Genomic DNA, 27,723 nt, shown 5'->3' with positions numbered 1-27,723 from the left:
TGTTCTGTCTTCCCCAGTTCAGAGCTCATATGAGGATAATGAACTGAAAGAGGGATCAAATTAGCCTTAATTTGATCCCTTAACTGCTAACTCTTCTGGTCTGATGTTTTTATCTTTTTACAGCTGAACACTTCGCTTTCTAATTTGACTATTGGCACTCATGATAGGCATTTACTAAGAGTAGATTTTGTTTTGGTGGTGCACGCAAATATTTTAATCTATGTCTTATGAGGACTGGTTGTCTCAGGGAATTGGTAATAGGCTACAGAACCTTTCACCTTTAAGGTCACTGGTTCACATCAGTATCAGGTCAATAACGGTGAAAAGTCATTGCTTGTCTGGCATCTGTTTGGTGACTGTTGTCAAATTATTTCATAGTCTCAGTCTAGTTCCAAGAACAGGTGCTGTCTAGGTCACCAAAAGGAAAGGCTTACAAGTGACATGTTTTGACAGTTTCGGAAGAGACCTGAGTAACCTAATGGGTGTGTGAATACAGAACTAAACTACCCTCCCATCCCTAAAAATGACAATTCCAGTATGTCCAGTATGTCCAGGATGTCATTGTCTACCTGGAGTTGCTGTGGTGCTGTACAAGGATGGAGAGAATCCTGGATCCATTGTTGATTAACCTGCTGGAAAACCACTATTTACTTAGTCTAGGATGAGCGGGAGAGAGGCTACTTCACCAGCTGCCCTGAAATCGAACTGCAATCCTTAACGCTCTGACAGTGCCTTGCCTTGTGGGCTGGGCCCTTGTCCAGTGGTGAGCTGGAGCCAGTTCCCACTGGTTCGCAAGAACTGGTTGCTAAAATTAGACACCGGTAAGAACATAAGAACAGCCGTACTGGGTCAGACCAAGGGTCCATCTAGACCAGTATCCTGTCTATCGACAGTGGCCAGTGCCAGGTGCCCCAGAGGGAGTGAACCTAACAGGTAATGATCAAGTGATCTCTCTCTCCCTCCTGCAATCCATCTCCACCCTCTGACAGAGGCTAGGGACACCATTCCTTACGCATCCTAGCTAATAGCCATTAATGGACTTAACCACCATGAATTTATCCAGTTCTCTTTTAAAAGCTGTTATAGTCACAGCCTTCACAACCTCCTCAGGGATGGAGTTCCACAAGTTGACTGTGCGCTGTGTGAAGAACTTCCTTTTATTTATTTTAAACCTGTTGCCTATTAATTTCATTTGGAGACCCCTAGTTCTTATCTTATGAGAACAAGTAAATAACTACCGACAGTGACCAATGCCAGGTGTCCCAGAGGGAGTGAACCTAACCTAGATCAAGTGATCTTTCTCCTGCCATCCATCTCCACCCTCTGACAAACAGAGGCTAGGGACACCATTCCTTCCCATCCTGGCTAATAGCTATTAATGGACTTAACCTCCATGAATTGATCTAGTTCTCTTTTAAACCCTGTTATAGTCCTAGCCTTCACAACCTTCACAGGCAAGGAGCTCCACAAGTTGACTGTGCACTGTGCGAAGAACTTCCTTTTATTTGTTTTAAACCTGCTGCCCATTAATTTCATTTGGTGGCCCCTAGTTCTTATATTATGAGAACAAGTATATAACTTTTCCTTATTCACTTTCTCCACACCACTCATGATTTTATATACCTCTATCATATCCCCCCTTAGTCTCCTCTTTTCCAAGCTGAAAAGTCCTAGCTTCTTTAATCTCTCCTCATATGGGACCCGTTCCAAACCCCTAATCATTTTAGTTGCTCTTTTCTGAACCTTTTCTAATACCAGTATATCTTTTTTGAGATGAGGAGACCACATCTGTACACAGTATTCGAGATGTGGGCATACCATCAATTTATATAAGCGCAATAATATATTCTCCTTCTTATTCTCTATCCCCTTTTTAATGATTCCTAACATTCTGTTAGCTTTTTTGACCGCCTCCACACACTGCGTGGGGATCTTCAGAAAACTATCCACGATGATTCCAAGATCTTTTTCCTGATTTGTTGTAGCTAAATTAACCCCCATCATATTGTCTGTATAGTTGGGGTTATTTTTTCCAATGTGCATTACTTTACATTTATCCACGTTAAATTTCATTTTCCATTTTGTTGCCCAATCACTTAATTTTGTGAGATCTTTCTGAAATTCTTCACAGTCTACTTTTGATCTTAATTATATTGAGCAGTTTAGTATCATCTGCAAACTTTGCCACCTCACTTTTTACCCCTTTCTCCAGATCATTTATGAATAAGTTGAATAGTATTGGTCCTAGGACTGACCCTTGGGGAACACCACTAGTTACCCCTCTCCATTCTGAGAATTTACCATTAAATGCCGATGTAGAACCGGCTGTTAAGGGGCGGGCAAGTGGGCAAACAACTCCGGTTCGTGAGCCACATCCGGCCCGCGGGACTGTCCTGTCCTCCTCCTGAGCTGCCTGGATGGAGGCAAGTGGGGCAATTTCCCCAGGTCCTGCAGGGGCCTCCAGCCCCATGAGGATGTCTCTGGGGCTGAGCTCCTCCCACTCAGATCCGGTGGGCAGAACAGCAGGAGCGCAGCAATGCTCCAATGTTTTGTCGGGTATAAGAAAAACATAAACAGCAGCTACCTCACAATTATTGGGGTGGAGAGGTTATTGTAATAAACATGTAAAAATGTTTTTTTTAATTGTTAAGTATGACTCCCAATGACTCAATGCATTGCCATTTCTTATGGAGGAAGGTGCAAAAATACATACTGTGGAACATCCCTTAAATCAGAACTTTTTATAGGGAACCGGTTGTTAAGATTTTGGCAGCTCATCACTGCCCTTGTCCCCTCCTGATCTCTTGGAGGCAGCTTGTGGCCTCTTCTGTTCTGCCCACCTTGCGGGTGCTGAGGGGCGAGAGGAAGGTCAAAGCTGGCAATGGTATGAAATTCGAAGTGTTTGGATGTGAGGGAGTAGACAGCTTAGGCTGTTGATATGTGCTTGGAAACAAAGGCAAGGGGGACCTTAGGATCAGTGTATCAATCTAGACCATCTGTTGTCTTTCAGGAGAGCCCTGCTGCAAAGCATCTCAAAGCCTGAGGTGTGGGGGTCAGAGAACCCCTTCCCTAGATCTGCCTTTCTTCTGTAGCTCCGGGGAGCTGGGGCTTGGGGCTGCCAGGTTTCATGGTCTGTGTTAGTCAGTGGGAAGTCTGGCCCGCCGGCTCAGGGATTGGACAGAACCCCAGGGCCGCCTAGCCCCAGTGCTGCCCAGGGCAGGAAGGACGGGCACCATCTTGGGTTTCTGTCCCTCAGCAGCAGCTACATGTCACCAAAGCACACACCGCACTGTGGGCAGACCTGTGAGCTCCCCGCGGCTCCTACAGCCCCCAGCTTCCCTCCCTTGAGCAGAGCATTAGTTCGGATCTCCCTTGATTCAGAGAGCAGCAGGGACAAAGGACTATTTTATTATTATCTGGAATTGTTGCCGCCTCCTAGCTGCCTTTCTTTCCCCTGGACTTGTAACTTGCACCCTGCCTTGATTTTCTTCATCCTCACTTCCCTGGTTTCTCTGCAGTATCCCTTGGGTCTCTAGGGTGCTGCACTGTATTGTAAAGAAATGACTAGTCTGCTGCCAGGTGCAGGAGGCAGCTGTGCCAAACCAAGTCTGTGTTTCAAAGAGTGTTCAGAGCGAGGAGCATCTAGGACGAGCTATTGGCAGACACAGACAGGGCTGAATATGCCGCGCAGAGTTTGGTATTTAACAAAGTGGGATTTCCTCCCCGTGCCCAGAACCAGGATCTCCTTTGCCAGGAGCCTCCCCTTGTCGTGTGCCAGGAGCATTAGTGGTTGTAATAGAGCCCTCGCTATTTATGTTTTGCCATGTATGGTTATTTGTATTACAGCCAGTAACAATGATGAGCACTGCTTGGTCCCCGGAGACGGGACGGCAGGGAGTTTGGCTGGTGCCTGGGGCCGTTCTAATTTGCTCCCTTCACCGCTGCTTTCTTTGTGGGTCGCCTCGCCCCCATGTAATATTTCGGGGAGGCGGCGAAGGGTTCGCGAAGGGCAGAACCTTAATTCTTGGTTTTGAAAGAAACCTTCGGGAGGTGGGGAGTGCAGACAGTACAGCCCTTCCCCATCGCAGCACAGTGTGGCACGGAGCAGGACCGTACCATCCAAAGCAAAGGTCCGAGGAGGCAAAGCGTAAGGTTTATCCTCCTCGTGCTTGGGGTTTCGAGCAGGATGATTCAACTGATTCTCCTGCCCCGGATCGGTTTGGGTTTGGATGCCTCATCTTTAGCTAGAATAGACTGTAGGAACGGGTCCACTTATTGTTTAAAGTCTCCTTCCTCTAGCCTCTTCTTCAAGGGAAACTAAATCTAAACGCTGCAATGCAAGGGGGAGTGTGATGTCCGTGAATCCCATCTGAATAAATGTCTATATATTAATGAATTATTAACTCAGCCGCAAGTGACCTTAAAACGGGAATGAGGAGACGCCTAGGGCAAGAAGGAAAGCTGCTGAATCCTTTATCGGACTCCTGTCAGAGGCAACCGACCATTTGTCTTCCCCAGATCAGGAGAATTAATTAATATGAAAGGCAAACTTTTTAATTGTGTACCAAACAATATCAGAGAAGGGCTGCCCCGACTTAACACCTCCCTTGTAAGGGGTTTAGTTCACCTCCCTCCAAAAACCCAGTCCCTCAAGAGAGAAAGAGAGGGGGAGAAAGACAGACTGGCTAAGGATTTTTTTTTTTTAATTCCCAGGGAAAATGATGAATTTGGGTAGTTAATTTATCGATCTTGGTTCCTCTTCCTACTTGTTTTATTTTAGAGGTCATTAATCAATGAAGAAAAACACCACCGTGTTCCCCTTTGCATTTAATACACTTGCCCTCATTTATTTCTTTTGAACAAATTCCTAGCAAATATTCACCAATCGATTCGTTAGCGATGCATTTTTATAAAGGTTTGATCGGTTTCTAAACGGTCAATGTGATTTGTTTCAGTGCTCGTCCTCTAACTAATGAAAAATGCAGCGAGAGGAGGAGGGGGCTAAAAACACTTTTCTCCCCCCGCCTCAGTAAACACAGAAGTTACAGCAAGACATAATAACAAATAAACCTCCAGAGACAAGCAGGGGTGGGGAGGGTCACACACACACACACACACACACACACACACACACACACACACACACACACACACACACACACACACACACACACACACACACACACACACACACACACACACACACACACACACCCCTCTAGAAAGACAAACCAGAGGCTGGACTTGGCTAAGCAAAGCTGGCACTAAACTGTAAGACCAGGACTGACACTTAATTCTCTTTCGGACCCCACATCTATTATTTTAAATGCTGAGCTCGTGTCGCACTGTTATCGGTTATGATTGAGAAATGCAAGAAGTGTGTGACCCTTCCAAAGCCAGCTCCTTTAACCCCATCCCTGAAGAGGCAGGGAGCAGCTATCAACCCCACTGGGATCCCTCTGGTTATTTAGTTTAACAGCAATTGCCTGCCCAGTCTTCCAGAGTGAATCCAGTTAATTAGACCGACTGGATTATTTTCCGTTTGGAAAAAAAAAATCCAATCGACAAGGCTTATTGGTCCCCTGGTCATTGCTGGACTCTGCGTGAGTGACAGGGACAGCCGGGCAATATTTCCCGGAGGAGCCCTTCCAATCCCAGACAGAGACACGGAGCCCGATCCTGCCCCCTCCCTGCATTGATTTAAATGCAAGAAGAATCGGGCCCACAGTCTGGTCTAGCTACAGCATCTGCCTGCAATGCTGCCACTGAGCCCTGCTGCATTAGGCGTCCAACTTTCCGGGCTCTCCAGCCGGCCTTGAGGGGGTGGAGGGAAAGGACAACTTTTTTTTAACCCTGTTTTATTTTGGATTTGATCTTTCAACCCGCATTTGTCAGAAATCTCGGGAGGAACCCGATCCTCTTGTAGGAGATTCAAACACCTACTCGGTGCCCTTGCAAATCCCCTTCTGCCATCTTGATCACTCAAAGGGAGACTTTTCTCGTTACATGTATGAGAGTGCCCTAGTTTTGCAACAACAGATAAAAATCTACTAATATGAAACTACAGGCATTATTGCTGTAACAATCCAAGGCAAATGGAGATATTGACAATACACTTAAACCCATTAGTTGTGAGCATTTCCTACTACTTCATCACGTTTTTCGAGTGTGAAACGAATGTTTAAAGATTGCTGCCATTAAAACCCATTTAATATTTGTAAAGACATTTCGTAATAAAAACAATCATTCAAATATGTGAATTTATAAAATGCATGTAAAAAACAAATAAGAGGAAATAAAACGTTTACCAGAAAAGAATTGATGAAGCATAATACATAGTATTAAAAAGAGAACAAAGAAAACCTGTAGCCCTTCTGCACATCTATCAACATTTTATACACACAATAAGAAGAAAATGATAAAAAAGGTTCTCTCTCTCGCCACACTTTTCTCCTGTGAACATTTCAGAACTTTTAAAAGTAGATTAATAGAGGGAAAGGATTGAGAATTCATTATAACTGGCACGATAGAATTGATCAAAAACAGTGGAGTTTTTTATGGCTAGTTTAATATCCCATAAAATCAGTTCTTTCCCTCTAGTTGTGTTTGCCTTAACTTAGGTGTTATCAATCTATACAGCACATGACGAATGACCTTGTCAAAATGACGCCAGTCAAAACATTTTTTGTCCCAGCTCTGTTCAAATTTGTGTTAAAATGTCTTGCCTTAGACACAGACAAAATCTAAACAGCAGCTTTCCCAGGCTCTGCAAGAATGAACGGGTGGGAAAGAAATAAGTAGAAAGTTGAAGAGAAATGTCATTAATTGTTTAAATACTCGAGAGAGAGAGAATATAGTGTGTGTATAACGTCAAAATGAAATAGAACAATATGAATTATATTGTTAAATTTGATAGGTATTTTGATCTGATCATTTTATATTAAATGTATATGTTTGGATAAGTATATATTGTAGAGGACAAATGATGTCCCTTTTCTATTATTTCATGCGATATGAAAAAGAGCCTGAAGAAACTTGATCTTAAGTAAGTGATACATGAAATTTCTCAGTAATTACACGGCAAATAGCCAACCTTGTGGTCCTGAATTTAGAGCAAGGAAAAAAATTGTAGTTAAAGAGTAGACGTTTAGCACAGGAGGCTATGTCTTGACTACTTAAACTTTGGTTTGTGTGGTGCACTAGAGTACGTAGAGATTTTCTGAAGTATAAACGGGCTAACTCTCGAGTCAAGAGAGAACTAAGGCAGAAGTAGAGCAGATTGAAAACAGCGGGTTTCTCCATCTATCCTGGGAACTCTTGAAATGGATCTTATTAAAGTAGCCATGGAGAACAGAAGGTAAATGATCCTGAGAAATGTAAAAAAGGAGTGTATGCGACCAGATGTGCACCAGGAAAGCAGAGAAAGGGGAACAATTAATAAGGAAATGAACAAGGAAGCGAATAAAATACACCGTAGCATCTGCAGGATAAAACAAAATGTAAATAAAAGGTCCAATATATGAAGGCGATCAAATAAAAGTGTCATAGGAAACTGACCTACAAAAGAGTCCAACCTGAGCACACCGAACTACAGGGAAGAGTCTGAAGCTGTCTAAACTCTTCTGTCTAAAGCTAAGTGTAAACCTGCACTGAAAGGAACACTGCCTAATATACAGGTCCCTTCGAGCAGTCCCGCTTTCTCGTTCAAGATGCTGTCGTTTGACAAACCCATAGCAAACAAGTAAAACTACACTTCGTAGTCCTGCCTTAGCGACTAAGCAGGACGAGTCTGAACACCCCAGAAGTCCCTCTTAGCCACCGTTCCCTATGTATGGGCTAATGGAAACAGAACTGTTTTGAGTACCCGAACTCCCCAGTTTAGGGAATGGGGACATCTTGAAGAATGAAACCAGGAACAAAGTGCAGGAGGCTGCCAAAAAGGGGGCTCTGTGTTCAGACCCACGGTTAACCTCCCGCTCCCTCCCCTCTGTCTCTCTCCCTCCCTCTCTCACAGACACACCACACACTGTATTTTGCGCTGTCGTAAAGCCCACGTGTCCAGCGCAGAGTCTGCCAGAGAGGAGCCCGGACGCGCCTGAAATAGTCACAGCAGAGGGAGCCCGGCTGCTCGGCTCTCACCAGGTTTATCCCTTCCAGCCGCTACCTGGAAGCTCGTGTTGTCGAGGGATAACAAAAAAGTCCCCTTCTTAAACCTCGCACGACTTGTGATCTCCCAGGGCTGCACAGACTGACACGTAAAGCCAATAGAAAGACTCAGGTAAGGGGGAGCCATGCCATGCCCGGCTCTGGGCTCTGGGCCGGGTACACCGGGGGAGCTGTGGAAGGCTGTTCCGATGTTTGTTTGAGGTTTCTTCCTCCTCCGAGGCCGCGATCTGCAGTTGTGGCTGACTGTGCCGAGTTCGCTCAGGGATGCCGCTGAGCGGTTGTTTTTTCTCATACATACGGACCTCGAAATACAGAATCGTTTTTCCTCACAGCCTTTCTATAAAGTGAACTTTGGGGTTGTTGGTGGGTGGTAAAAATGCACCGGGGTGGGGGAGGTGGAGAAAGGTCCTTGCAGCAGGCAGGGGGGCACAGTTAGTCACCGAGTTTTGTGGCGAGCTGGCTGGCTTGTCTGTCTGATTTTGGGGTGGGTCTCAGTGGCACTCCGTTTCTTTGCAGACACGGCGTGAGGAGCTGTGCATGCCAGACCTGCACCCCACCTCCGGCCCAGTAGCTCTGTACTGTGGTTTGTTGACAGAGAAGCACTTAGTGTATGTATGGTGTAGTCGCTGAAAAGTTCCCTCCTCTGCCTGTTTCGGAAGGAGCCGGCTATGTATGTCAGGCGGGGACTCCTCTGGCCCTAGGCTCTGTGTGTGTGTGTAGGAGTGGCGGGGGGGTTCTTGCTAGGGCTGGAGCACGGCAGAAATCAAAGCGGGGCGCTTCGTTCTGCCTGCTAGTTCAGACAGCCCCCGCACCTCGGCCGCGGGAGGCGGTGTCTCTGGACGCTGGCTCGGCTTGGGGCAGGCAGGAGGCACCGCGCGGAGGTAGGAGCTCACGCCTGTCTCTCCCGTTTCCCCTGCTATCTAGGCTGCAGAGATGTTGAAGCCCGGCGACCCAGGCGGATCTGCTTTCCTGAAGGTGGATCCAGCTTATCTCCAGCACTGGCAGCAGCTGTTCCCGCAGAGCAGCCAGCTCAAGAGCAGCGGGGCCCTCACCCAGCTCCCGCCGCCCGAGAGAGCGGATCCCTCGGCTGACAGCCTCCGCCAGCGCCCAGCCTCTCTCTCCTCCGCTTCTTCTTCCTCCTCTTCGTCCACCCCATCTTCTTCTACCTCCTCTTGCGCCGCCTCCGCCGCTTCCCTGGCCGGGCTGACCTCCATCTCTGTGGCCCAGATTCCCGTCTTTGGGCCGCTACCGAGCTCCGAGTCCCCCTCCGGAGCGCCGGCCTCCCTGCAGAGCAAAGACTTGTGCGGCGGGGGCGCCAAGTGCAGCGAGCGGGCTGCGCCCAGGTTTCGATGTACAGCAGAGGAGCTGGACTATTACCTCTATGGACAGCAACGCATGGAGATCATCCCCCTGAACCAGCACACCAGTGACCCCAACAACCGTATGTACCCCTCCATACAGCTACCCTCCCTGCCCAGGGCAAGCCTGACACCTAGAGAGTCCGAAATCAGCCCGCTCACGCCCAAGATTGGGTAACAGCGACCTTGACCTTGCACCCTCTCGCTCTGCACCCTGCTCTCTCCTGCTGACAAGCGTCAAATGTCCTGCTCTTCCCTGCCAGTTACAATTAGTCGCATTGCCTGGTAGCGCCAGGTTTACGTGCGTTGCTTGGTAGAGCCAGGTTCCATTTCTGTCGAAGACCCTTCTCTGGGAGGTGCCCTTTACAAAACAAGGTTTTCTGGGAGCAAGTTTTTGAGACCGTGCTTAGGGAAATGGATTCAGAATGCAGATAAGCAACACAGCAATTCACTGTGAAGTGGTTCTTTTTGTTTCTCTTATTTGGTTCCTATATGGAAAGCCAAAGTTTACAGGACATTATTCTGATCTCTTTTACAATAAATCACTTAGCTGCGCTTGGCAGGCGAAAAGTTTTCATTTGAAGGGCTGTGGAGAACTTCCTGCCCCCCCCCCATCTCACCTTGGAATATCATTTACCTTTCAGAGCTTGTTAACATCAATCACACCTTGCTAGTTTATTTTTATTTCTATTGAAAAGTGTGACATAGTAATCTAATATGACACATTTGTTTTCAAAAGTATAAATGTCCCGTACCGGATTGGATGTCAAACCCAATTTTGTACATGGGATTTGATAGGCACTTAATCCTGTTATCACCGCAATTATTTTTTTTATTTTTTGGAGGTAGACCCAAATTATTAAACAGTCTTTGTTGATTTCTAGAAGTTGTTTACACTTACTGTTTGTCGCGTTCATAAATATTAAATATACCTTCAATGGCCTCAATATATACTATTAATTAAAACATGTTAATACTTTCTCAAAGTATTGACTAGATTGACCCATCACATTTATTAACAATAACATATTTTGTCTCTATGTAAGTAGAAGCTCTAAGATATCTTTATCTCGTATGTTTTCTGCATTGTTCCCAAAAGACTGCTTCTTAAAATACTTTGAACTTTTTGTTTTAGATAGCCTTTTAAAAAATGCTCCAAAACTCCACAACAACCCATAAACATACAAAAGTAAAATATGGGTTTGTTTAATTTCATTTCAAAGACTGACTTGTTTCGAAAGTTGCTATTAAATGGCACTCTGTTGTGAATTAATTAAATTACATTGATATTAATACTCTTAAAGAGTATGAAGGAAGTTGATACAAGTTTAGTTCCTTCTTTGCCTTGCAAATCTTTCTGTTTTGGAAAGCGGTTAGTTTTCAACGCCTTTGGGCTTCAATTTTACTCTGTAGCCAAAAGATTTAGAGTATTTTTACTCTCCAGTGCAGAAAACCTGATCTCATAAATTACATGCACTTAATGGAATTTGAAATGCACTTTTAATCGCCAACCAAACTACTCAGACAATACATGTTTAACTTCTCAGAGCAGCTCTGTAAATCTACAAGATAAAGGTTTTAAAAAGAGAAAGAAAGATAAAGTGATTTGGAAGGAACATTTTTAAGGAGTGAGTGGAATAAATAGCACGCTGCAGAGTAGCTGGTGAAGTCTGCAGAGTTTCTTTCCAATCACAGCATTAAAAGTGGATTTGATAAAGAATACATCGATCACGAAGGACGTTTGTAAAATGTTCATCTTGTGCCTGAATAGCTTTCACCGTGTGAAAGCAAGAGAGAAATGCTGCAAGAATTATTACATTTTGCAGGTCTTCAGTAAATGCATTGTCATTTAACTTGTTTAGTAGGCAACTTTTCCTGGCAATTATTATTATTAATTAATTAATTAATTATTAATAAGAAATGTTAAGACTTAGATATGTTTGCTCTGTGATTTTGGGCAATATGTTTACAAAAGGGAGATAATACATACTTTATATAGAAATTACAATAATATGCTCTTCACTTAAGGCACATTTCAAAAAGAAAACTGATCAGAACTGGGATAGCTGGTACATACATCATATAACATGAAAAAAAATGTACAGAAATCAGTACTGTGATCTTTGGTAGAACTGGTTTTCAGCTAGCTTCACTACTTCCTTAATTCAGTGTACTGTAGGTGGCTCTCTGAGGGGAAGGAGAGTGGTTTGTGGATGAGGTGAGAGGTGATTGATTTTAATTTGAGTTCTAGCTCCAAATAAATCCACCGAAGTTCCAAGACTGGCAAAGAGTCTCTTGAAAAGCACAGAAGTTGCAGTGCTGTTTTTTTTCTTTTTGTAAGAGTTCTGTGCCCGAAAGATAGCAACAGATTGAGGGCCCGATCTGTTGAAGTAAGTGGATAATCTAACAGAGTAGGGACTGCGGGATTGGGCCTTAATATATGCAGAGGTTTCGAAGTACGCATTTTCGAGGTTAGGCGTAGGAACCATACTAACAGATATTTCTTGGATTTAGTTTTGTTTGCGCTTCTTCTTAAAAATACTGTTAAATTGTAAATCCTTCTTCTCCAAATGATACTTTAAATATCCTTTCCCCCAACAGGGAAGGATAAACTCCTTCTCCGCCTTAGAGGAATCGCAGTTTGGATTAACATCTTTAGGGAAACGCGGCCTCTTTTATCGGGGGTAGCCCTGTTAGTCTGTATCAACAAGACTATTATTATTGCGCAGCAGAAAAGAGACTGGTTCAAACTTTTCTCCTGACCTAGATGCTTTGCAAATAAAACCTCCCGTTTAATATTAATATTGTGGCACAAATCTACAAAAGACCTACAGTGATGATGAATTCCAAATTCACATGCACCACTAGCTCAACAGCTCGCATGTTGTGGCTAATAAATACATAAATTAAATAAAATAAATAATACAAAGTTGTCAATTGCGTTTTGGGCTTTGAGAGCATTTAAACTCTATTATAATGTAAGGCTCACATTTAATTTCTTGGATTTAAAATATTTTATGGAGAATTATACAATAGGGACGATCACGAAGGTGATAGCAGTTTTGATCGTTTTGGTTAGTAGAGTTAATACGTCTTTTCAAAATGCGTATTATTTACCTTATAAGAGGTAAAAAAAACCCCAAATACTGAAAATCTAAAGTTATCCTACATATTATGCTGTTCAGTTATGCTAATCAATTAATATCCTATCATCACTCATTTATATGGACTGTTATGACGTTAAAAATAGATGCGAAAAAGTTACTCCCAAACACATGCGTCGATTTTCAAACATCAGTTGAAAATTGTTGCTTTTTTTTAAACGAATCCACAAGGATTGTGGGCTAAATATCTGTTGTTGTTTTTTCTCAAATTGAGTTACTTTGAGTTAGAAAATCACAATTATCAAACTAGTTAAGGCCCAAACCTGCAGTCTTTACTCCCATTGAAGGAAACGAGATTCCATTAAAATCAATGGTAATGTTGCCTGAGTAAGAGATACGCGCTTGCGGACAATTTTCTGAGTAGCTCTTTATCTAAAAGGAGCAGAATTATTAGGGTGAGGGGTTATGAAGGAGGAGGGGATGAGGTCCTGGGCTGGGTATCTGAATACCAAGTTTCAGTGTGGGGAAAAGTTGAATTGCCCTAAGTATAGCCGTCCCTTGCTCCTGGGACAAGGCTTTCATAATGGAAAGGCTGAGTCCTCTATCTTAATTGTAAAGCACCAACCTGCCTCTGTAATAAATATGCTGTGTAAAACGAATGGGTCACATAAACCAGCAGTCTGCGCGCCTCGTACTCGTCGATTTCCAGCATTCAGCGAAGTGAATCAGTGTGGGGAATATTTGCATTTTTTGCAGATTGCTGGTAACATGTATGATTTAGCTATTTTACACCATTGGTTATCCAGCACCCTTAAACATAGCAGATAGCCATATATTAGATTGAGGTTAGAGAAGGTGGTGACTGTTTATTTAAGGTGATAAAATGGTCCATCAGCAGTAATCTCCATCGATATGTGCCACAAGGAGATGAAGGATGAGGGGACAAGCCACAATTAATTGCCCTACAGTTTTGTTGAAGAGAGTAGAGCCAGTGCAGACCGAGCTTCGATCTCCTCTCCTAGAGCCCATTCATCATCTCTACATTGTATATGGGGGTCTCTGAGGGGCAGGGGGTGGCAAGGTTTATCTACACACAATATTCTCCTAACCTTCCGATCTCTGACACTGAAATTTAATTCCTTCATACACTCGGTTGAAGACGGAAAACATCAAAATCCTTCTCCCCGCCCATGCCCCGACCACCGTTTTATTTCCGCCGTGAGGATTTTCCAGCAAAAACTGAGAAAACCCTACCTCATCCCGCGCTGTCCTACAGCTGTCCTGTCATACAGGAGTCACCTCCCCCCCCCCCCCCAAAGAATCAGTGAGGCGGAGTGTGACTTTCTGATCTCTATCTGGTCATACAGCGAAGCGATTTACCGCCCCCGCACCCCCCAGTGGAAACTACCTTCCGCTTTGGTCTGTGCCTGATGTTTGTAGGGGCAAAGCTGTTCCCTCTGGGTGAGATGGGGAGGGAGTGATTAAAGGTCTTGCTCTTGCAAGTTTGAGAGAAGAGTCTTGGGGATTGTGCAAAGAAAAAAACACCGCACATACTTTTAAAGATCGATCTATCTATCACCTAGCCACGCGGCTGTAAGTGTGCCCCAATGCAGGATACTTCCCCCTGCTGCATTGCGCTAGCTTTATGGATCCCGGGGGGCATGTTTACTCCATGATCCCGTTGGAAAGGGAGGCAGCTAAGCAGCCATGCCTTCGCCTTGTTCCCGTCCCCGGAGGACAGATGGAGCCGCCCGCAGCCCGGGAGAGCCCAGGAGCGGGAGCGATGGCGCTGTCCGCAAAGTGCCTCCGCAGCAGCAGCGCGTGCCCTGCCTGATGGCACCTGCTGCCGGGCCCGCGTGCTGAGGCGACAGGCTGCACTGAACGCCCCCCCGGGCTGCAGGCAGGAGGGCTGAGCTGGAGGCCAAACCGCCGCGCGAGGGCAATGGAGTGATAGGTAGCTGTAGCCATGCGGAGAAGACAACACCAGGGCGACGGAGGAGCCCTGGGGAGGAATGGGAGTGAGAAAGCAGAGGCCCCCCGCCTTGCGGAGCGCACTGGCCTGCATTAAACTTTGCCTGAGTGTAGCGACTTCTGCTGAGGCCAAGCCTTGTTTCAGGTGCAAAGAAAGAGCGAGAGGAGAGCGGCAAGGAACCCCCTCGCTTTGCTGCTGCTGCCACTATTACCTGTTGTGGTCTCTCTGGGGCACCACCGGCGGGACTTTAAAATCAGGTGGATTTTTATTCCAGAGAGAATAATGGTGTGAATCCAAGTTCAACAGGCTTGGAAAAAAAAACCCCACACCTCAAAGGGGAGAATTTCCGTCTGGTCAAAATCTGACCTCTTAGGAGATTCTAGAGAAGGTCAAAAAATGGTCTAATTTCCCAGCCAATGACCAGTGAGTCCCTTTCCCCTCCCCCCCCCCACTAATGGCTGAGCTATGGTGGTAACCTCTAAGGAAGCAGGAAAGCCAGTCTAAAAAATTCTAGCTTGTAAATGCCTGTGAAATATGCTTTACCTGTCTTGGTGCTGTCTTCTTTGTTGTTGCATATAGTTCTAGTAATGGGCATATATAAATATTGATAGGAGACTTAGCAGTAGTACTAGTAGTAGTATTTGTATTAAACTAATAATAATTAATAAAATAATTTGGCACATAATCACATAGAAAATTAACCAATATGGTGACAAGAAAAAATGGGCAAAAGAGAAGGAAAAGTGATAATCCTCTGTCAATGAGGGGAGCAAAATGCTCTTTGAGATGGGTTTAGTTTTGCGTTTTTTGCGTGAGGATCTCCAAGCAATTTGCACTGTGTGATGAATTTATTTTGATAACACCCCTATGAAGTAGGGACATATTAATTCTGGTTTACCAATGAGGAAACAGACACAGGGAGATTAAGTGGTTTACCTAAGGTCACATAAAAGGTCTTTAGCATTCAGGAAACCAAAGGGCAGGTCTCCTGACTCCCAGTTTAGGCCCTTAACCACTTAAGACCAACCTTCCTCTTAGATGTGTATATTACATCTGTGTACATAGAGAGATAGGGTTAGTATATGATTTATATTTATACGTTGGCAATAACATTTGAAATGATGGGCAATTATACTAGATACCAGCAGACTCCTAGTGAATCATGAAGCACAAGGTCAAAGGCCAAACTTCTTCAATACAAGCAAACTGCAGGTATCCAGCATAACTGCACCTTTGAAACACATTGTTGCTGAGATGAAATGTATTTTCTTTTATTTATTGTTACAGCTGGTTATTTGGTTTATACCATTATGCTGGTTTCTACATGCACCGCCAAGAACTTTCTTCATCCATTCGGCTTTCATTTTAAATATACAGTGCTGCTGTTATTCAAATTAGTGTGCTTTGAGGGGTGCTTGTGTCTTTTGGAGGAAATGGTGTGTTCTTTCATTTTGCTTAAATCTGAGATTTGTATATGTATGGATGGAGTTATGTTGCAGACTTTATGGTGTATTCATTTAATGGAAGTTTTTGTAGGGGGCAGAATAAATGATAAAATTTTTGCACTCCTCCCCAAAGAGCCATAGCAAGCAACTCTACAAATAGATCATTTAAGTTTTTTCCCTTGCTCCTTCCTTATTCCTCCCATCAACAGAATTTAGGGATACAGAGTGAGAAACTGTGAGCTCTCTCCAGAGAGTCTGGCTGCATTCTCATTCTCATTCAGCATTCTCAGGGAGGTAGCGCTGAATTTTACCAGGAGACACCCAGTTTTGGCTGCTGTCTCCCATGCTTCATCCATTTCCATCAAATCTCTGTTTTCTACTGTCATCTCCTTCAGGCTTTCTTCCTGAATTAGGGCCTGATGAGTCATCAGTTGATGTAAATGGAAATATTTCCATTCACTTCAATGAGCTTTAGATGAGGCCTGTAGTGTTCATCACCATTTGGATTCATGAGGGCCAAAAAGTGGGGCTTGTGCAGTGGTATGCTACTTACTGCCCTGAGTGGCAGCCCTTCTGAAAAGCTCAGGACTGCTGTACCATTTACAGAAAGACCAGCAAATCCCTTCTGCGTTCACTTTGCACAAAGTTTTTTTGGGGGGAAACTACAGTAGTGCAGTAGAATTCTCATACTTCAGGGTGTAAGTTCGTCACAAGTGGGGAATAGAAGAAAATTTCCCATTGGTATATTATCAAACAGTCAAACAATATGTCCACTATATTTCACCTTGTTCTGATGTGTCCAGCAAGTGACTGCTTTGTGAGACAGGATTCTGGTCTAGATGGACTATTAGGCTGTTACAGATCAGCAATTCTCATGTTCTAGAAATTAAGCTTCCTCATCTTCTCCCCCCATTGGTAACTTGAAATTAAGGACTTTTTCCCTTCTCTGAGATGAAGGACTCCACCATTCATTATGGGCTGTCTTTAGCTAGAAGGACCAAGTGAGCAGGATGGACTGAAAAATATGGTTCTTCAGAGTCTCCCTAGAATCATCAGACAAAAATAAGAGGTACAAAAAAGGGAAGGGCAAGTACAATAGAAATGTCCCCTAAGCAAGGTAAAATATGTCTTCAAGGGCTTCCACTTCTTATAATCCACTTGCTTGGATTATATTTTAATTAAATACAGTTCTCCAAAGTTACATATTTTTAAGCATTTATCTAAAAGCATGAATGATTCAGATCTTGCTTAGCATTAATGACAGACCTACGATGCACTGCCAACACTCCTCCCTTTTACACCACACTCTCTAGCCAGTCCAGTTTCAGAAAATATACAGCTTTTCAGTCTTTCAGCCTTAACGGTAATGAAAAGGAAGAAGTACATCAGCAAGAGAAGATTCTGCAGATGCCAAATATCACCTATTACTGTACCCTGGGGGTAGATTGTGGAAAGGGAACAGCAGTACCCTTTGCTAGCTGGTGGAAGAGAATCCTGGGGCCAAGTGACAGTGACATAGCATCCATTTATATTTTTCTTCAAATTCCCAACCTCTGTTTCTTGGAGATAGAGAGTGCTAAAAGATTGTTTTCATGCTACTAATCCATATCTATAGTCAAACATACAATATAATGCATAAAACTGGAGGTGCTAAAAGAGGTGTGTGTGTGTGCACACGTGCATGTGAAAAATGATGTGTACCTGGTGGCTGGGTACAGGGAGCTGATACTGGAGTAACCTGGACAGAGTTAAGAAGATGCTTTGGCTTCATTTATTCAAGTTGTTTGCAGACATTGTGTCTCCAAGAGGACCATTAATAACCAGGATGCTGGGAGAAGGTTACACATCTAAATGATCATCTAGTAGGGTACAATTATTCATAGTTCAAGGGTCTACTTTGGGTGCTAACTGAGATCTTGGTTAGCCATCTTTTCCTTAAATCCTGAGACTTTCTTATAGAATTCTTTTTGTAGATTACAATATGAAAAATCAGATTTTTTTTAAAAAAGAGTACTTAATTGACAGTTGTGTCTTTTTTGCCATTTGGGGGCCTGGTCCAGTATACTTGCATGTATCAAACTCCGGTTGCAATGTTAATTTTGATATGCAAGAAATGCGAGATTGGGGTCCTCATAATCATTTCTTGACCCTTAGGTTTCTGGGGGAAGGAGGAGATAGGATGTTGTGATATTTTTCTCTACTTTCCAAATAAGCTGTGAAAATACAAAAATGGATTTGCCAAGCTTTATTATCTAGATATGTGTTTGTTTTGGGGAATTGGTATGGAGAGTGTTTGCTACATAATATCCTCTGTCAAGACTAGTAAGTAACAAATTCTAAATTTTCTGTGAGAAAGAGAGACAATGAATTTATCTGATATGATGAGACTTTTTTGTATATTATATATTTTCCTGTAAACTTTTACCTTTTTATTAAAAATAAAAAGGTAATTGACAAAAATCAGGTACAAATATTTTAGCTTACACACAGTTTTGGTAGGGGTTTTAAATGAGGTTTTATAAACAAATAAGTTATAATGATATATTGAAGTAAAACATGTTCTAATAAAAGAAACCCCACATAATAACATTTTTATATTTATAAAGCATATTTCACATCAGAGGATCTCAAAGTTCTTTAAAAATTCTGGGCCATATTTTGGCTGTGAGGAAATGAAAGGTGTGCAAATAGGCCCATAGGAGTAGTCAACATAGAAGGGGGAAATGAGCATCAGTAGCACAAACCATAGTTTGAAAAAGGTGCTGGGTAGGGAAGGGAGTGGTTGAGTCTATGTGGCATCATCTCCTGGCATATCTGTGGGAAACTATTTGCCACTTCAATGCTGACTCCATTGGAACTGACTCCTGTGGGTTCCTGCTTCATGCTGTCAAATCCTCTTGGGTGAGGGAGTGGCCTTAACATGGGTGGGGAAGAAATAGAAGCGTACATCAAGATTTCCACATGGATTTTGGGATATCTACATGTTTTGAAAACCATTTTCTTTGCTCCCATTTATGGTCCTGCAAACCTCTCTTTCAGATTTCATGACGAATTAGGAATTTCATGAGATGAAATAAAGAGTTTCCTGTGTAATTCCACCTCCTCCCTAGGCTTCTTCCACAAGAGTTATGTGATACAGACTTCTCTCTCTATAGAATCACTTAACTGAAGCCACTTCTCTGTTGGAGGACAGCAGTGAACTGGCACTCGCATACTTGTAGGAGATATGAAATTTGCTTAAGGACATAGAGAAGCCCTCCAGGATTTTTTAGGGACAAATGTTCAAGGGTATTTTAAACTAGCCTCCATTTGCCATTCACTAACTCTTGCAATTTTCTCAGCTTATCATTTGCACATGTTAGGACTTACATGTGGACAGTAGATGATAATGCTCAGAAATATAGGCAATTAGAAGTATGTGCAAGAATTTGTGAATGCACAAATAGAGACTATATTTTGAAAATGTAGCCCTTAATAACCATGCAGAGTAGACAGAAGGGTTTTTTTAAGGTCTCATCTGAAAGACTCCAACATAATAAATGGCATGGAACTACTCAATTCATCTACCTTGGAAGGAAAAACGATTGAGTCAGTCCTGCTGGGATTTGAACCTGTGGTTCCAGGGAGTCTAGTTATTCCAAATCTGTGGGTTAGACCGCTAAACCTCAGGCCCTCTGGTGAATAGTTTGCATTATTTTTATAAGAATACATGTGGCTAATGTAAAATTATTAGGGGAAGAGCCATGAATTGCTATGTAGTATAATTATTGTTTTTTGTTTGTATTTCTGGAATAGATTTATATAAAAACTTTAATTGCGCTAGAAGATGTAAAATGTGATGAGGACAGTAACATAGTTCAATAGATTTATTATTACATTAACTCAATATATCTCCAGAGAAATGGATTTTCTGAGCATGAAACATTTTCCTGGAAGTCAAGCATTCGTGGCATATGTAGAAATGTGTAATGGAAACACTTTTCCAAAATTTTCTCCCAGACAGATCTTCCCAAAATATAGAACCATCATTAATAGTGGTAATTAGTGTAATCAGTATTTTAACACAGTGGTCTTTTTGTTAGGAACTGGTCGCATCACCAAACATGGTCTTCTTATCCTCATCCTCAGCTGCTATAGTAGACATTAAACATGTGTTATTGTACAATAAAACAATGTTCTTAAAGTTGTTTTGTGGTATCTAGGAAAGGTCAGATTGAACTGTAAGAAAGCAAATGAATAAGATTTCATAAATATAATTTACTATTGAAAGTTTTCCTTTATATCTTTGTATTAAATAAGCATACATGCATACACAAGGTAATGTGGAACTAAAGCTAATATTTTATAAAAAATAAAGATCAAATTAACACTCCTGAACTGAGCTGTGGCAAGATGAAGGGGGGGAGGGCTTCAAAAATCATCAATGAGATATAAAATGTCTCATTGAAGCATATTACTAAATACTTCATCATAAGAGGCAGATGGTTTAAAACAGCCTTTGTATTAATCAGAAAACCTAATCTTAGAAACTCTGTCCCAGTGAGTGAGGCTTGGCAGGTCAATGAACACATTGTGCTTGCAGAATGTCTGCAGAGCTTCTGCTGAGGTTCTCTCATTTCTCTTTTAAGGGATTTGGTGAGGTTAGGAGAAGGGAGTAAGCAACATGCAAAAGTGTGTGTGTGTTTAGATGTCTTTAAATGGATAAAAAGGTGGAGGAATGTATGTGTCCTTGTCTGTGGTGGAGATGATGGTAGTAGCCTCATAACACCAAATTAATTACTCTTTTTCCTGTTTGCCTCACAGGATGTGACATGTGTGCTGATAATCGCAATGGTGAGTGTCCCATGCATGGGCCACTTCACTCTCTGCGCCGCCTAGTGGGCACTAGTAGTGCTGCAGCCGCAGCACCTCCACCTGAGATCCCTGAATGGCTCAGGGACCTCCCCCGGGAAGTGTGTCTGTGTACCAGCACTGTGCCTGGTCTGGCCTATGGCATCTGCGCTGCTCAGAGGATCCAGCAGGGCACCTGGATTGGGCCTTTCCAGGGAGTTGTCCTTCTGCCGGAGAAGGTTCAAACGGGAGCCATCAGGAACACTCAGCACCTCTGGGAAGTAAGTAATCTTCTTTCTGTTCCTTATAGAAATTTGATTTTCTTAAAGTCTATATCAAATGTCATTGTGTGTAGGACATACAGTTTAGTTCCTTCGTACATAATGGCTAGATTTATCTGACCCCAAAGCCTCCACAATGGATTTAAATGTGTAATCAGTAACATATGCCTGAAAGACTTGCCCACACTTTCTGCACCTGAGGATACCATTGGCAAACTAATGGGAACCTTAGAACTGCACCTAGTTTGCATAAAAAAGGGGCATATTGCTGCACAGTCTCTTATCTTTAATATGGAGATATGGCCTGAGGCGGCCATAGTCCCAACATACAGTGCTTCTTTCATTATCCAAGTGGCTGCAGCCCAGGGAGATGACTAGTGCCAATATATGTTGCTCCATCTTGATTTGAGTGGAGGGTACTCAGTTTGAGATGGTACATTGCATGCTCAGACCAGTCATCTTTGTGGCCTGGAAATGTGATGGGACTCAGTTTCTGTTTTTTACACTCCCATTTTAAAGATGAGGGTAATCACCAACACTTAGAACTCTGGGCCACATTTGTGCTAGTGTGCTTAGTTCTGACCATCTTTCCTGTGGTTCTGTAGGGAGCATCCTTGCTCAGAATCCAGGTTTAGTTTTTGTTTGGCAATTCCTTCTTAGCAGCTATCCTCTTGAAAAGAGGAATGTAATGCCATTAGGCAGTAGATTTGGAAGCTTGGTGTAGTTTGGATGAATGTTGGCTGTAGATTCCAGGTTGGTTTAAGAAATCCTAAAATCTATATTGCACTTGGTCTTACAGGCACTTCCCTAGTCACTGTTTTGCTATAACTCAGGGTTTGCCTGCGCAGAACCATTTGAGGAATGCCTATTTTCAGAAGTTTAACATTCAGCTGTACAAATGATCTTCAGGTTGAAAGCTAGCATCTGTATTATGCTGGCCAGGAAGCTATAATTTTTACACAGATGATAAATGATTGTGTCGAGCAGTTTTGCATTTTGGTAAGTTAGTTTGAAAAAGAAAGAAAACAAAGTGTGCTGATTTTAGACAGAGCTTTAACAGTAAACAGCTAACAAAAGTATCCTCTTCCCTCCCTCATCGTGTATAAATAATACACGTGTATAATAATACTCTTCCCTCCCTCATCGTGTAATAAACACTTAATTCAATTTATTGAATTAAGTGTTTATTATAAAAAGAGGAATGGCATTCTGACCTCCCTATCCTTTTGCCATTCATTTCTCCTTAATTCATAACATAATTTCTGGGATATTTTTGTGCCTTGAATTTTAAAAACAGTTTTGTTTTGTGCTGGAAAATGTCAGGCCTGATTCTGTAAGTCCTCTGTGGAAAGAATTCCCACTGAAATCAAGGGGAGTGACATCTGAGGAGAGTTGGTAGGATTGTGTCATTCGTCCAGAAAAGGAGGAAGTATTTGCGAAATTAGTGGCTCCAACCCTGCACCTAAACAAGCAAAATCATCATTGTTAACTTGCTGAGATAGTGACGTTAGAGAAGTGTTTGCTGGTTAGGGACCTGATCTAAAGCCCACTGAGGAGAATGAGAGTCTTTCCATTGACTTCAGTGAGCGCTGCATTAGTCTCCAAGCGTATTTTCAACTGTCATAGGATTTTTACTAGCTGTTTGGTATTATGGATTCAAACATGCAGATATGTACTGTATTCATTCAGCAGACCTGTAAGCTCTTTAAGTCGGGGCCATCATTTTGTTATGTGTTTGTACAGCAACTAGCAATATCATAGATGACTTGGGTTCCTGAACGCTACCACAACACAAATAAACAATTATATACCCAAGGCCCTTTTCTACAGTTCTTACAAAACCTGCCATTGAGGCCACTAAGAGTTTCACATAAAAGCTGAAAGATCAGCCCCAACAAGTTTCAAAATGCATTGAATGAAATTCTGGCTCTATTGAAGTCAATGGGAGTTTTGCCAATGACTTCAGTGGAGTGAGAATTTCACCTTTTTTGCATATTGGTTCAGATCCTGTTCCAGTTGAAGTAAATTGCAAAACTCCTATTGACTTTTATGGGAGCACATTTAGGCACATTATTCATACTCATTTATAGAGCATACACTGTAATGTTGCAACAGGACTTGGTACTATTTCTGACATAGTATTTGTGGTTTATATTGTCTTAAACTGAAGAATATGAAATAATAAAATTTAGGGGCCAGATTTTCAACTTCTGTTAATCATCACAGTCCAAGTGAAGTCACTAGAATTAAGATATTTTACACAAGTTGAGATTTCAGCCCTATATATTTACATAATTAATTTTTTTCCAATATTTTTGATTCTTTAGTTAGACTCCAGTTACTTTTTATGTAAGTTAAGTTTTAAATATTGACAGCTTTTTTCAAGGGGACCATTTTTTAGCCTAATTTCAAGTTCACTTAAAGATTGTGGTTTTGAAAGGTCAACTGAAATGTGTGTTACTTGTGTCCTCTGATAGAGACAGTGACAAGATACAGTGTGGGGAGGGAAACAGAATGGAAATGGAAAAATATTTAGTGAAAACCAGAGAGCAATGGGAGGTGTAGGGAGGGGAGAGCAGAACAGAAAAAAAGGTTAATGAAAAATAAATACTGTACCGATGTAAATCCCAAATACTGTCTAGTTACGAGTGTCACCTGAGCTTTGTGCTGGTTTGTTCTTCTATCCCAAGCACATTGTGCAGACTTCCTTTATGGCAGAAAAATGATGTGTGTTTTTGAATTGAACAGTCTTGGAAAGAAAAATAGGTTGGGGCGGGGAGACCTATGAACTCAGACTATTTCTGCAAATGCAGAAAGAAAATGCAAGGAACACAAAACCTCCAAATTTTGGCCATTCTTCATTTATTTTGACCCTCAAAATGGTAGTTTTTATTTTCTGAATACTGCTGTTTACTAAAGAACAAATATAGCAAAGGAACAAGACCAGGAGGAGATTGCAATTTTACAAAGTGATTTATGTGAATAAATATAATGTGTTTGAATAATCTATATACTTTTAGTATATCTCATAAAATAAAATGTAGATAAAATCAGATAATAAAAATTAAAGGATCATCATTGTCTTTTTATAAAAACATGGCTATAGTTAATTCCCTTCCATCTCCCTTTTAAAATCAAATTCAAATGTAAAAGTGATTACAGATGAATATTCAATATTAAAGTCCTGATGGATCTTAGTGAGGTAAATATCTTTTTTTTTTTCAGTACTCTAAATAGATTTCTAATATTTTTTTCTCCTGGCATTGCAAAGTTAAGTTGATGGATTTTTGTTTCAATTTACAGCTCTTTATTGTTTTCAGTGTGTGCTAAATAAACTGAAGAGCTTTTCCAAAAACTATTAAGCATAGATACAGATTTGGTGCTTTTTTATTTCCTTTGCTGTGGCAAACATCAGAATCGTTGCATCTGACGTATGGTTCAAAACCGTGGAAATATTTTTTGGTCTGTCTGCATGAGTGTTCTCACAATGCAGTCAGTGTTTGCTTTATATATAATCCATATAGCTCAATGTACAGCAATTCAGAGTAAATTAAATACCATTCCATTACCTCACAACATGTCTTGACACCTGTAGGTGTTCATGGGAAATTATAGAGTTCTTTAGCAATTAGTCAAGATAATTTTTGTAGCCTACAGTAAGATCAGATCTTCAGAAAGCCAAAAATATTAGTCATTTTGGTTGTAGTTGTTTCTTTTCCCTCTCCACATTTCCCCCTCCTCCCCCACCCTTTGGCCCACTTCAATCTAGATACAATAAACTCTGATTTGTTTAAAAGGAAAACAGTACTGAGTGTATTAAGTAAACATTCTCTTTGGTAATACAGGCATTTATTCCAACAGTACTTGATAACTTTTCTGATCTTTTTTTTTTCATTTTGAAGTAATGGGAACAATCCTCTTCTAATGTTATTGAAAAGAAAACAGAGACTTTCTCAGCAATTAGGTCTTATTGATGAGAATGAGATAATTTTCCCTTAATGTGTTTTCTAATAAAGAAGTGAAAAGGCACACTTAATTCTAACATATATGAAAACATTATCTCAATTATTAATGTGTCCTTATTCCCTAGAGATAAATTAAGCTGGTTGCACATGGTTTCCCCTTTCTGTTTAACATCAGAATTTAATAAGACTAGACTTAAGGAATGCATATGGGATACACTTAAAATTCTATTGGAATAAAATACAGAAGTTTTAGTAGTTAAAGTTTTTCAGACTCCATAAATCCTAGAAATAACTGAACGATAAATGGATCTCTTCCTCAAAAAATACTTAATAGAAGAACCATTTTGATCACTTAGATGAAGCTAAGTTTTACTGCAGTTGCAGAGATAGCTATATTGAAGGACTGAATCTCATAGTTGTCTTTTCCTCTTTATACTGGTAACATTTTGCCTTCATCAGTGTTATATGCTGGAAATCAGTTAAATAATTGTTCTTGAGCTATTCACGGATATATCAACTACATTGTTACACTTTGTTGTGGTTTGATTTTCTGCAATAATTTTAGATGTAGTTTAAAAATTTGCTTTTATGTGTAGATCTTACCTTTTATATCTGTTAGTTTTATTTAAAGAGGTGAATAAAAATACACACATGAAATGAGATTTATTAATAATTGCAAAATGCTAATACAGTAGTTCTGTTTTGCCCTCAAGATGCACAGTATTAATTGGCACTAGTGTAAAGACAAATCCTCCTGTCCTTTCAATGTGGTACCATGTGTCTGGGTGTTGTGCTCCCATTGAAGTCAATGAGAATTTTGCCATGGACTTCAGGGAGAGCAAGATAAGGAAGTATAATGAGACATACATTAGCCAGACCCCATACTGTACACATTTTTATGTATTCATCTATAGAAAGAACCGTTACCTTTAAATTAAGAACTCATTCCAGTTATAGTGATACATATGCGTTTATATTCTCAAAGCTATAGTTTTGGCCTAAATTTGCCTGATACAGAAAAAGCACTAGGGGATAGAATTATGCCATAGTTCTATTAAAGTGAAAATTATGTTTCTCAGCAATCCATCATCTGATATTCTAGAGGGCTTGTCAGCTCTGTTTCAAATATATCATGTTCATGAAATTCAAATAATTTTGCCCTCAAAATAAACCTTAGTAATGTTACTATGATGTCTTAAATTATGCAGAGTAACAGCTGGTGCTGCTGTTTTTGTTTTACCTCATATGATTATAAGATGTCTTCTTTTTAGGGTAAACTCTGTTTTTATCAGATATATATTAACACCATCTTCTGTGTATTGGAAATGTCGCTAGTATTGTGTTCAGTAACTCAGCTAGCTAGAAGTTCAGTAAGATAACATTCAGGGTCACAGCATATTTAATTTATGCTCTTTAGGAGGAAATTGCACTAAGCAGCTTGCTCCAGTCAGTTTTTCATGATAATTTACTATTGCATTTCTTCCAGTATCTTTAGTAATTCATAGATTCCTTATTGAAGAGTTTAAATCCAAAACTGTATCTGAAATTTCTTTGATTTCAAATATAAAAGCTTATCTTAGCTTAAATTTAACATGATTTTCTTTAATCAGACAATTCAATTTAGCACTTTGCGTGTTTCTCATTAGGATCATCTTATCTGTTTGCTATGAGTCATTCATACCTCTGCCTTCAATGTATTTATTTGATTGATATACTGTACTTTTTATATCTCTAGGCACACATCTAAAAACACATATAGCAAAAAAGTAATTTAACTAGCTATAGGGCCCAATCCTGCTCCCACTGAAGAGTATATGAACTTTGCAAAATCCTTAAGTAGCAGTCATGCACATATCAGTTATGCACATGTCCTCCATTTTTGGAGAAAATCTAATTTTTAAGGCATAAAATTACTCCTAATTTATGGTACCATTAACTGTGAATTATTTCTATTCACTTCTGATTAAATGTGAATAAAGGTAGTACTTTAATGATGTGTATGGATACCTAAATATATTGCATACCTGATACCAATAATATATTGGTGATAGATACCATAAAAAAAATCCATTGTGCCTAAATGCAGAACAAATTTTTCAGTATGGAAAAGATGTTCAGTATTTCACAGAATTATCTTGATCATTTCTTTACACCTTTTATCCTCTCAGATTTCATGACATCAGATGTGTATTGACAAAAAATACAGACTCTTGAATAACTACTTAACATAAAAGCTAGAAAATCCAGTCTAACGTACACTTTCCATCTAAGCATTTGCCACCTTTTTCAGATAAGTTACAGAATTCCATTATCCAAATTGTTACACATGTGTGACAGAGGTTGACCTTTAGTCATGTCAATCCTTTTTGTGTAGGCCTCAGGCTCCAGCCTAATGGCTCAAAGCCTGATTTACTCACTGTAATAAGGGCAGGAGGTCAAGCAATTGTCAGCCTGCCTGCTCCTACTCTTCTCAGAGCCTGGTTGAAGGCTGTTAACACAAAGCTTTTCAAAGTGTATTTACAGCCTCCACCACTGACAGAGGCCAATCAGTACACCATAAATGTCAGGTTAGTGAGATTGAGCAGTAAGTAAAGTACTGACA

At 41.2% G+C, this 27,723-nt stretch overlaps 1 protein-coding gene across 3 annotated transcripts in view; it reads left to right on the top strand.

The window, feature by feature from the left end:
* The first annotated feature begins 8,116 nt into the window (after window positions 1–8,116).
* Window positions 8,117–27,723, top strand: part of PRDM6 (PR/SET domain 6) — a 90,379-nt gene continuing 70,772 nt past the window's right edge. For all 3 annotated transcript variants that reach the window (XM_030567801.1, XM_030567799.1, XM_030567802.1), the window contains exons 1-3: window positions 8,117–8,278; window positions 9,091–9,607; window positions 20,849–21,156. In XM_030567801.1, the coding sequence (XP_030423661.1) occupies window positions 9,100–9,607; window positions 20,849–21,156 (816 nt within the window). In that variant the 5' untranslated portion in view covers window positions 8,117–8,278; window positions 9,091–9,099. The remainder of the gene's footprint in view (window positions 8,279–9,090; window positions 9,608–20,848; window positions 21,157–27,723) is intronic.

This window comes from Gopherus evgoodei, chromosome 6, assembly GCF_007399415.2.
Source record: "Gopherus evgoodei ecotype Sinaloan lineage chromosome 6, rGopEvg1_v1.p, whole genome shotgun sequence".
NCBI classification, from domain to species: domain Eukaryota; kingdom Metazoa; phylum Chordata; order Testudines; family Testudinidae; genus Gopherus; species Gopherus evgoodei.
The sequence above is the reverse complement of the archived record's forward strand: the minus strand, read 5'-3'. Positions and strand labels throughout refer to the sequence as shown.